Consider the following 12,836-nt stretch of genomic DNA (forward strand, 5'->3'; position numbering starts at 1 on the left):
AACATGATGAACCTCTTGCATAAATCAATATTTATCATTACAATAAAAATTGAAAGAAGTGAGGTTTAGAAACATTGTTTATCACAGTATAATGATCAGAGAAGATATTAGTAAAGATTATCCTGATGAAAATAAAAATAGTTGGGTCAAAAGTTTTCTTTGATTGATCTAGCAAGGGAACAAATACAAATTCGTTAAAATTTTACCACAATGTCTAATACCTTTAGAATCTATCGGAAAAAAAACTTGAAAGTTTTAGTTTACTTTTAGTAAATAGAACCACCAACTTCTTCCATCATGATTTTATACACCCTCCCTATCAATGCTACTAAAGAAAGTCATACGGGAAAAAAAAAAACAATATGCATTCTCCAACATGATTGTGCCTCTAAGAAACATTAACAGCCTTCAAAAGCGAAAAACATGTTCCTATCCAGTAGACGATGGTTTCGGGAGCAGCAGGGGGAACCCCAACAGCTTGCAAAAACATATCATTCAACCTTGGCTATTCCTCCATGAATACTGTTTTCTGCGACATTCTCCTTCACAAACCTGGAAGAGAACAATTACTTCAGCTAATTCCCACAATTTTCTATGTGAAACCTTCTATAAAAATAATGGTGCTATATCCATACTTGTCCCTAGATACATTGGAAGCGGGATTAGTTCTTCATGTGATAAATTATACTATACTAAAAGAAATTAGAAGTATGACCTTGTTAGCTTCTCTTTCGATGATTGCAAGACGTAGATTGACAGGATCAAAGACAGAAATAGACCTGCACCAGATATTCACAGCCATGGTAAATTAGAAGTCAGAGATGCCCTACAAAATGTAGGTGGCACTTCTGGTACTTACAAAATCTAATTCACAGAAAAATCTGATTGGCATTTTACATCTAAGATTTATATCTCAAACAATCAATTTGTAATGTCATTTATGTGTAGTTTCACATTGATGAGATGATTAGTAGTAGAGCTCATTTATGTGTAGTTTCACATTGATGAGATGATTAGAAGTAGAGCTCACTTGTAATTCATACTATTTTTAAACTGATCATATAGTTAAAACAATCTAAATTAATTCAAGTAGAAAGAATATCTAGATCTATTTTTCTTTCTCAGTAAGAGTTCCTAGTGTGCCTATGATACAACAGAATCCTGCCCACGCACAATCTGTTGTATTTAATGTAATTTTAATGTATTCCAATTCCCATAAAGGGCAGCCCGATGCACGAAGCTCCCGCCATGATGGGTCCCGAGGAAGGATCCATCGTACGCAACCTTACCTGCTTTTTGAAAGAGGTTGTTTCCAGGATTCAACCCCGTGACTTTTAAATCACAAAACAACAACTTTACCGTTGTGCCAAGGCTCCCCTTCAATGTAATTCCAATTCCCATGATTTTCCTAAATGATTTCTTTCTGAGTCTTTAGGTTTCTTTTATAAAAAAGTTGGTCCATAGTTGATAATACATGAATGGCCAATCACTTTTCCGAGTTATGATTTTTTTTAATAAGCATCTTTTCTATTTCAATAATTGTAAAACATTTCATGCTCTTTAGTGTGCTCATTTAAGAGTCTTAGGATTATGTGAGTAGAAAGAAACTTAAGAATGTTGCTGTCACTTGGGATCACTGCAAAAAAAAAAGTTAACCAAGAAAACTGAATGTCATTGGTACTTAATCTGTGCGAATAAGTATTGGGGTCATATTATTAGAATGAAAAATCATTTAGCAAGAACAAGACAAAAGGTTGCACCTTGTTCAAAAGTAACTTAATTTGAGCTTAATTGTTTTATTTCTTTTTTAACTTTAAATTAATTTGAAGAATAATTGCTCATTGTTTGTAAGTATATTTTCATTTGATTGGATAAGCAGTTAGTTTTGGCTGTTCTCTACTCTATTTTAGCTACTGACCACACTTCACAAAATACCTACAAAGAAGAAATTTAAGAATGCTAATGTCACTTGGAATCACTGCAAAAAAAGTTGACAAAGGAAAATGAATGACACTGGAATATAATCCGTGTAAACAAGTATTGGGGTGGTATTATTAGAATAAAAAATCATTTAACAAGAACAAGACAAAAGGTTGCACCTTGTTCAAAAACAACTTAATTTTAGCTTAATTGTTTTATTTCTGTTTCAATTTTAAATTAACTTGAAGTATAATTTTCCACTGTTGTAACTTTGTATATTTTCATTTGATCAAATATGCAGTCAGTCTTGGCCGTTTGCTACTTCTGGAAAATGCCTACAAAGAAGAAATTTAAGAATGTTGATGTCATTTGGGAACACAGAAAAAAAAGGTCAACAAAGGAAACAGGATGAGATTGGAATATAAACTGTGGGGATAGTTTTGGCCTGGTAACATTAGAAATGGCAAATCATTTAGCAAGAACGAGGTTGCACCTTATTCAAAGGTTTGTAACATGAAAAAAAATGGTGGAGAGCATCATGATTGCTTTAATGCTTTGCTGAACAAGAAATTACTAGTAAAGAAAGGACAGGGAAGCATGGATTATTTTCATGCTGAAGGGATTGGGAAAATGAAGCAATAATAATTGATCAACTGTCAAAGAAAAGGGCAACAATAGTTCAGGATATATGAAGATGTATTTATGGTACTGCATAGTCATTCAATTAGGCAAAGAGTCCTTTATTTATATTATTATATATTGTAATAGCACATGCGAAACAAATAAAAATCTTTACTTATCGCACACTCTAGTTCCCAATTAATTTATATAGGAGATTTGCTGTGGTGAATTGACAAAGCAGTAACCAAATTTGTTTCTGCATACTTGACACTGAAAACAATGTTGGAGAAAAAAACTACAATTATTTCCATGTTTGCTAATGAATTATACTTACTGAAAACAATGTTGGAGAAAAAAACTCTTACAAATTATGGGCAGTTCTTTTGCAAGTCCAATTAAAAGGTAAAAGTACATGATGTTGTATTATGTGATCATAGATTTTGAAAATCAAAATAGTTTTGTTTAAAACGTGACTTAACTTGTGAAAGTACTTGGTCTTTGTGGATGGTGATGCATGGACAACTATGGGATATATTTATGAAGTATGGATAAAGCCAGGGAACAAATTTCAAAGAACTTTAATAACATTAAAAGTAGATATTGACACTTGATGCAAATTACAACATCATAGACCTTTACATGTAATAGCCTACTATCTCAATCCTTTGTAAATTTGAATCCTTAGTCTTATAGCACCTTTATAATTTTTTATTCATGTTGTAGTAGGAGATAGAGCTCAATGGTGTAAAAGGATTCATGTAGCCGATCCCACTTAATGGAATAAGGCTTGGTGGTTGTTGTTGTCGTATATGCGCATAACATGATTTCAAACTTAAATTTCAGCTTTCATTATAATCAAAATTTTACTCTTGATGTGAAAGTTAAAATCAGTCTCTACAATTGTAGCAAAAGGTGATTACGCTCACCCAAAGCGCCCCTCACACCTATCCCTAGATTATGTGAAGGGAGGTAAATCATGGCGTCAGCTTATAGCCAACTGCCAAGTTGGCTAAGGGGCGGGAGAGGATTTTCTCCGAGGGTCTCTACAAGACAATAGAGACAGTGTATCAAGATATAGAAACAAGAATAAAGTTGGATAAACTTAAAAATTTAAAAGTGAAAATAAAAGTCAAATGAGTATGATGTTAGAACAAGAGATAGAAAACAACCATGTAAATTATTTTATTACAAAAAATAAATTCTTCATGATTTAGTTTATTTTCTATAGTTTTATAGTAGGAAAGTTATGAAGAGGAATGTCATGAACCTCAAAGGTTTGCCATGTTATGAGTTCAACATGTTACTACATAGTGCAAAAGGAACTGGGCCTTTGAGCATGTTCATTCTAAAAGTATAAAAAAAAACATTTAGAGCAAGAATGACTAAATGCAACTGGTGTTTATAAAATATAATCTTAAAGATTAGTTGAGCAGAAAGTACCTTAACAGAAAAGAGATTTACATAATCCAATTTTTTGTCTCATATAGAATCTGATGATGAATGGGATACTGAAGTAAAGAAACTTGTCTTCCAGAAGTTTTATGGATAGATGTCTAAAGTGTTTTAATATAGAGAAGGAAATACCTAATAAAAAGGGAAAGAGAAGTATTGAATAACATTCAATTTAATATAAATTTAAGTATTTATACGTTATAATTTATAAAAATGTTTGATGCTTTAATTCTTTATAATTATCCTTTTTTTGTTTCAGACAGGCAATTTTTTTATTGCTTAGTGGTAGTCCACAAACCAAGATACGAACATGGCAGACTGCCATTGTATAAACCAAAAATGCCAAGGCGAATAAAAAATTAAGAAATTGAATATGGGAGGTAAGTAGCACCACTCAATTGCCAAAAAAACAAAGTCAAGAATTATTTTACCTGATCCGAACAATACATAGAATCCTCCAGCAACATCAATATCTGAGTGTTCCTCCCTGTCATGAAAATATACCCATCCACAATGACAGATCTAAAAAACTTAAAAGGTAGAAAGCACTGAACAAGTGTAAAAATACCAAATAGAATTACAAGTAGAAAGCACTGAAAGAAGTGTAATACCAATCCGATGTCACTGATCTATCAGCTTAGTAGACCATGTACTATAAATCACTGATCAAACCATATCGATGATAAAATAATCAAAAGGCCATTAAAAATATCACTGATCACCACAGAATGTCCATAATTGTGTTATCCACGCCCTGGTCCGTAGCCGAGTAAATTTCAATCATACCATTCTCTAGAGAAAATTTAAATTCTGATTGAAACATGTATTCAACAAACAAGCAAATCACAGTGACAAATGCTCATTCCAAATGATGCTCGGATGCCGCTGGCAAATTGAACTTGGAAACAACCAGTGAATAAAATTTCGTTTCGTGCCGGGCGGAACGGGCGAAACTTACCGTTCCGCCCGCGCACTGAAACCGGCACCGGACGAGCGACAATTTCGTCGCGTCGTGCGTCACGCGCCAAGAGTCGCGCGAGCAGCAGAAATCGCAACTCGCGACGCCGAAAATGTCACAGACGCTTCTGGCGCTGCCGGAAGCTTCGCCGGACTCCTCCGGTGCCGCCGGAGGTGTCGCCGGACGCCTCCGACGCCGTCGGAGGCGTCCACGGGGCGTCGGTGGCGTCGCGGGCGAGGCGCGGGCACGGGCGCGGGCGCTGGGTCAGGGAATCACTGTGCAAAATTATAATTTAAATAAATTAAACAATTCCCATTTAATTGTGATATTTTAAAGGGGTTTTTTAAATCCTAATTAAATTATCCCAATAAAATATAAAAAATATATTTAAAATTTTTAAAAAATAACCAATTTTATTAAATAATATTCTGAAATTATTTTTACTATTTTAAAAATTTTAAAAATTCTTTAAAATTCTAAAAAAAATTTAAAATTTTTTATAAAAATTCTATTAAATCAAATTTATATTCTTATATATATATTTTAATTATTTTATATTTTTTATGATTTAATGTTTAAATAAAATTACTGAAACCGTATCGGCACGGCACGATACGATACCGAAACCGTATCGTTCCGGTCTCAGACCGAAACCTCGGCACGGGTCGAAATTTTAAACCTTGGAAACAACACTCATAGGTTCCAGAAAAAACATTTACACGCAACAAGAGAAACCAGCTCAGGTACAAGATAATTTTATTAGTAACTGAGTTAAAGTGCAACATGAATCACAAAGGTTTACAGTGGAAAGATAACGTAGAACTAGGGTTAAAACCCCTTCTACAAAAAACCTAGCTGATGCTTTTTATACCGTTTTGCACTAGAGAAATGGGGTTACACAAATGACAGCATGGTTATCTATGTCGTCTCCCTTCATGTCTTCTCTAGGTTAAAACCCTTGTCGTTGACTGAGCTCCCAACAGCAAGCTTCCTATTCCAGCCTCTCATTTCTTCATATCCATTGCATCACCATCCTTTCCAGCAATGAGTCTTTCACACGTGTATCCCTCCACGTGCAGTGATAGCTCTTCAATTGTTCCTTTCATGTGTGCTTCCTTCCGTGAGCGTTGACAGCTAAGACTCATCAGAACCACCCATTTTGTCATCCTTCTCATCTCCAATTTTTGCCTGCCTCCTCTCCCCTTTCGATTGCAGACATTCGTTGTCACTAATCGACTTGGTTCTTTCTGCTTCATCAAGTGGCTATCATCAACCTTCACCGCTGCTTCTGTTGAAGAAGCCGCACCACTTCCTAAACCCTCCAATCATGGCATACAAGCCTGTCTCCACATTGATCAGTCCATCAAGGCCGACCTCCAATTCCCATAGGTCATATAAGCCACTTCCTCAAGGAGGGTTGTGCTCCTACACTGAAAGCATGAAGTAGTTCAGACACAGAACAGTTCCTACCAACACCAAAGAGGGCCACTTCACAAACTTGGGCTAGATTTTGTCACCTACTCAGAACAGTTCCAACCCAATTCCCTGGGCTAGTAGAGCTCTAGATTAGTCAGTAGACCAATCGTTCAAATTCAGCGGGCCTGTACCCATTTTCAACCCAGCTCTAACCTTCCAGTGAGCAATTTATATTCTGGAGATGCAGACTCTTAACCTCTTCAATGCATCCTACTGTTACCAATCCTACTATTTTTTGGCCCTTGACTATAGAAAAGTTTAATGAAAATAACTGCACATAATGTACTGCAGCAAACTGAGTGTGGCCCATAGGCCAAGGGCAGCTAGACTCACTCCTCAAACCGTAGAGATTCCAAAATCCATTCAGCTATATAGGAGAGGATTCGTGCTTAGCTTTGTGCTTTTTGTGGCAATCTATTAATCCTAGCTTGAAATTGTTTACTATTTCTTTTCATACTACAAGACTCAAACCTAGGCTCTGTATATGGGTGACATCTCTCAAGCTTATGACATTATTGGCAACCTATTCTGGTGACACCAAGGAGATACAAAGATGGCAACTCACGTAGGTCACTTTGAGGTTGTGGTAGATATATGCTTCTAGTCTCTCCATATGTCAAGGAGATGCGAGATCACATCGATAGGTTGCTGACCATTATATTTTTTCACTGTCAACAGCATCCTAGATCCAAGGTGGTTCTTCCATTACTCCTTTAACTGATGTGTACATAAGGATGTTATGCACTATGACTACTTCTTCGAATCTTTTGATCCTGTGGTCTACCAATCTAGTTTAATAGATGATTTACCTTCACAAGGATAATGAGGTAACCATAGAGGAATATGGCAAGGTAGAGGTGGTCATCATACCCAAGTGCACTCATTGTGGCAAATTTAAGCATGTCAAGGATACACGTTACTCTTTATAGATTCATCCATCCTACACTTTTGTTGCCTAGTAGGCTCCACCATTACAGTACCTGCAAAGGGTAATATTGGCTTCTTAAATTCTAGACCACTGTTAGTGCATCATCTCAGCTACCTCTATTGTCTATCTATCATGTATCACTAGGTTTGCCCCTGGATCCTAGACTCAAGGCTTCTGAGCATATTTCTAATAACCTGTCTTTTTTCCTCTAATCTCATGCCACTCACGAATCCTACTTGTCTCATGATAGCCAATGAGTCTCTCTATAGTCAAGGGTATTAGAGATGTTTCACTTCCACCCTCGTTTTTTTTTTTGTCTTCTATATTCCTAAGTTTCCATTAATTTTATTATTTATCAATTTACTAGATCTTTGAATTGTTCTATCACATTTGATGTGGCTTTTGTTTCTATTTAGCATTCAAGGATGAGCAAGGTGCAGACTTTACGAGCTGCTTACCTCACTTACCCATGAATATACCTCAATAGTCTATTTATCACATACCACTAGGTTTCCCCATGGATCCTAGAATCTGGCTTCTAAGCATATTTCTAATATGTTTTTCCTCTAATCGCATGCCACTCACAAGTCCTACCTATCTCATGATAGCCAATGAGTCTAAATCTTACGTTAAGGGTATTGGTGAAGTTTCACTTTCATTCTCACTCTATTTTTTTTTTTTTTGTGCCTTCTATGTTCCTAAATTTGTATTGATTTTATTGTCTAATTGTCAATTTACTAGATCTTTGAATTGTTCTATCACATTTGATGTGGCTTTTTGTTTCTATTTAACATTCAAGGATGAGCAAGGTGTAGATTTTATCAGCTAGATGTGCTTTCACTATTGTTGGCCCTTTTGGCTACACCCTCTCATGTCCAATTACACAGTGGTCTTGACCATCCCTCCCTTCAACACTTGAAGCAAATGGTTCTTAGGTTTGCTAGTATTGAGTCTCTGGGATGTGAGGCTAGAAAGTTTGGTAAACATATTAGGTTCTCTTCCCTAAAAGTGTCTAAAACGTGCCTCTGCACCTTTATTTTGGTTCATTCAAACAGATAAGACCCAAGTTGTGTCAAATCTATTTTTGGTTTTAAATACTATTCCAGAATGACATTGTGTTTTCTTATGAAAGACTATTCAAAAACTTTTTCTATCTTTTCTTCCTTTTTAAGATGAGATTAAAAATCAGATTGATATGTCTATCAAAGTTCATGGAATGATAATGCTATGAAACACCTCTCATTCCTTCCAATCATTCCTATCTATCTTATCTTACCATGATATTTTCTTAAGTCTTCTAATCCTCACACACCTCAGTAAAATGGTATGGCAAAACAGAAGCATCAATACCTTATTACCTTATTGACACTGCTAGAACTTCACTTTTGCATATGCATGTATCACTTTCGTTTTGAGAAGCACAATAATCTCACTGCATGTTATCTTATTAATCATATGACATTCTCCACTCTTCAAATTCATATCTAGTTCACTATTTTCTTTCCTCTTGACACTATCTACTCTTTCACCATAGGTCTTTGGGTGCATTTGTTTTGTTTATCTTGTATCCCCTAGTTGTGATAAGTTATCACAATAATCTCTAAAGTATATCTTTCTTAATTATTCAAGCCTCCAATAAAGTCATTGTCACTCTCAATTTTGTCGTGTTTCTATCTCTATTAATGCGACCTTGATCAAGTCCACTCCTTTCTATTCCTTTGCATCATCCCTATCCAAGTTAATCAAGAAGATTCTTTTTGTTCCTAAATAATTATCCTTCCCCACTCTAGCTATGGAACTTCCAGAACTTTAAGATTCCATTTCTTGAGATGCCACCTCTACTGGTATATAATTGATATCAATACCGTGAAGGTACTTCAACACATCCTCAAGATTAACTCTAGCTGACAACTGTCCTAGTCGCACCTTTGGTTTGGACATTCACATTGTTTTTCACAAAAGTACTTGTAAATATTCCACCTCATATCTGCTTTCTCATTTTATATCTTATGTCTGTTGCCACCCAAATACACTTTCTTAGTTTCTTCTTTATATTCAAAGTTGATTCCTTATAGTGTATCAGAACACTTGGGATTCTAGAGAGAGGCAAGCTATGGTGGACGAGATGGATCCTTTACATTCAAAGGGTACTTGCTAGCTGGTTATTTTCCCTCTTAGGAAGTTTACAATATACTGCAGAGGGTACTTGCTAGCTGGTTATTTTCCCTCTTAGGAAGTTTACAATATACTGCAGAGGGTACTTGCTAGCTGGTTATTTTCCCTCTTAGGAAGTTTACAATATACTGCAGAGGGTACTTGCTAGCTGGTTATTTTCCCTCTTAGGAAGTTTACAATATACTGCAGATGAGATTTCTCAGTGAATTTCACTAGATGACATTGTTAATCAAATCAAAGCCTATTGACCAAGTGCTACACCAAGATTTATGGTGTTGACTACCTTGATACCTTTTCTCCAATGTCAAGATCACTTCATCTTGGCTTTTTCTCTCCCTTGCTCCTTACTATTATCTTTTTTTTCACCAACTCCTTTATCAACTTCACATAAAATGTCTTCTATCCATGATGATCTTTCGAATGTTTATATGGAACAAACTCCATAACCTACACGATTTACTGCTCAGGGGATACTAGTTTAGTATGCATGCCAAAGAAATCATGGGCTAAAATAACTTGAAGAACTTGATTTTGGAGGTTGAGTTTAGCTCTTCTTTAGTGCGGCATGACTAGAAGTGTTACAAATCACTCAGCTTTTCATCTCATCTCTCAGTCAGGAAAACATATTCTAGTTAATGTCTTTGTAGATAATGTTATCATTGTGAGTATGATTTTACCACTGTAAAGTTAAAAGATTATCCCCATTAGCATTTCCAGATTAAAAGCCTAGGCAATCTCAAGTATTTTCTAGGTATAAAAGTTGTTCACTCAGGCAAAGATGCATGTGTTTCATAACACAAGTATGCACTTGCTATGGTTGAGCAGCTTAACATGCTAGGGACTAAAGTAGTAGAACTTTTATGGATTCTAATCTTAGATCAATACCAGAATAGATAATCCACTGACTAATCCTAGGAATTCAAAAGATTGATAAGAAAACTAAATATCTCAGTCACCAGACTTAACATCTCATTTGTTGTTAGCTGTGTTAGTGAGATCAGTTGGTTTCCAGAGAATCCATATCATGATCATTGGGTAGCAGCTATGAGGATTCTTTTTTATTTGTAAGCTGCTCTAGGAAAAGGTATATTATTTTGTGATCTCAAGTACCTTCTAGGTATAAAAGTTGTTCACTCAGGTGAAGATTCATACATTTCACAACACAAGTATGCACTTGGTATGTTTGAGCAGCAAAATATGTTAGGGATGTTAGATATTTCCATGGATTCTAACATTAGATCAATACCAGGATAGATAAGCCACCCTAGGAGATCCTAAATTATCTCCTAAGTCAACAGACTTAAAATCTCATTTGTTGTTAAAGTGTTAGTGTGAGTTGGCTTCCAGAAAGTGCATAATGATCATTTGATAGCAATTATGAAGATTCGATATTATTGTGTGATCAAGATCATTTTCAAATCATGGGTTAGTCTGATGTACATTGAGCAAGTTACAAATTGGCAATTTACATCTACTTATGTTCTCTTAGGATGTAAATGTAATGTTGTTTCTTGAAAGAGAAACAAGTAGATAATCATGGCATGGTTGACTAAAGAGGTATAGAGTCATCGCCTTAGCAAGCATGCAACCTTATTTGGGTTAAACATTTGATAATTGCAATAGGATATGGGCTCTATAAAGCCAATAAAGCTTTGTTAAAACAATTAAACTACGATGATATAGCTTGAATCCCATGTTTCATAGAGAACAAAAGCATATAGAGATTAATTTAAAAAATTCATCAAAGAAAGTGTAATCCAATAAATCACAACTTTATTATGCAATGAGATGATCACTTCCTTTATTAGGCAAATATTCAAGGATTTATAAAACTACCATTGTGTTGCTAGGTTATTCCCCGGAAGGAACGCATTGCATGCAAGGTCTTAACGTCTTGCCAAGGACCGCTACATCTCCATAAGAACTTGAGTGTAGTGTTAAATATGCAAAAATTCTCAAATCATATGTTGTCTAAGAATAAATATTGTATAAAAACTAATAATCTAAGATTAAAAATATAGAATCTAGGAATGCTCACCGGTAAAGTCATGTAGGTAGTAGATATGATTATTAGGAAAAGAATTAATATTATGTACAAGATGTATGTACGAGAGACAAAATGGGTAGGAGAGAAGGCAAAGATGATAGAGAATTCGAGTTTTAAGTTATGGTATACAAGAAGGAATAAAATAAAAAATAAAGTAGGTATTGTTGTAGACAGTTCGCTAAAGAATGAAGTAATAGGAGTAGTTAGAAAGGGATTTAGGATTATAGCTCTCAAGATAGTGATGGCGAAAGAAATTATTAATAGATGACATAGATGAAGTATTACAAAACAATTCCACCAACCGAAATGTTTTTAATAGTAGATCTGAATGAGCATGTGTGAAAAAATAAGGAGTATGATAGGGTGCATGAGGTTACGGGTTTAGAACAAGAAATGAAAACGGTAAAATAATATTGGATTTGACGATAGCATACGACCTTATACTAGCAAATACGTTTTTTAAGAAAAGAGAATACTTGGTCACATTCAAAAATAGAAATAATAAGTCGCAAATTGACTTTTTTATGGTTAGCAAGAAGGATAGAAAATTTTGTAAAGATGATAAGCTCATTCCTGAAGAAAACTTAACTACCCAATATAGATTAGTAGTGTTAGATATACGTCTCAAATATAGTATATGATAAATGTGCACACTCTTAAAATTAAATGATGGAAGTTAAAGAATAGAAAACAAAACATATTTACGTATAGAGTAGGAGCACAAGTATTAGGAGAAATGCACGGCGACTCGAATATGAGATGGGATAAGATCACATTAAAATTGAAAATAGTAACCAGGAGGATCGGTCATGCACCAAGTAAAAAATCTCGATAGTTTGGTGGTGGAATGAGAAAGTATTGGAGAAAGTGAAGGAAAAAAACGAACGGCCTATAAAGTATTATTCAATAACCAAGAAAGCAGATAATGAAACCTATGAATGCTTATATCGAAAATTAGACACAAAAGAAGAGGAAAGGGATCTTTATAGAATAGTTAAAGCAAGAAAGAGGAAGACAAGAGATCTTATCCAAATAAAAATAAAAAGTATTAAAGATAAATGCAATAGGGTACTAATGAATGTGGGTGATAGAGGAGGTATTTTCATCAATTTTTTAATGAAGGTTTAGGTGAACAACTTAACTTAAATAATTTAAGTAGGTGAAATGAGAATAAAAATTTAATTTTTTATCGTAGAATTTAAACTTCAAAAGTAGAACAAGCTTTAAATAGGATATAAAATAGAAAAGTAAGTGGACCT

At 34.8% G+C, this 12,836-nt stretch overlaps 1 protein-coding gene across 1 annotated transcript in view; it reads right to left on the reverse strand.

Annotated features, from left to right (window-relative positions):
* Positions 1 to 231: 231 nt before the first annotated feature.
* Positions 232 to 12,836, reverse strand: part of LOC121971515 — a 40,515-nt gene continuing 27,910 nt past the window's right edge. Inside the window, exons 7-9 of the mRNA XM_042522824.1 lie at positions 4,425 to 4,480; positions 716 to 779; positions 232 to 552 (exon numbers count right to left, since the gene is read on the reverse strand). Coding sequence (XP_042378758.1) covers positions 492 to 552; positions 716 to 779; positions 4,425 to 4,480 — 181 coding nt within the window. The 3' untranslated portion in view covers positions 232 to 491. The remainder of the gene's footprint in view (positions 553 to 715; positions 780 to 4,424; positions 4,481 to 12,836) is intronic.

This window comes from Zingiber officinale, chromosome 4A, assembly GCF_018446385.1.
Source record: "Zingiber officinale cultivar Zhangliang chromosome 4A, Zo_v1.1, whole genome shotgun sequence".
Classification (NCBI taxonomy): domain Eukaryota; kingdom Viridiplantae; phylum Streptophyta; class Magnoliopsida; order Zingiberales; family Zingiberaceae; genus Zingiber; species Zingiber officinale.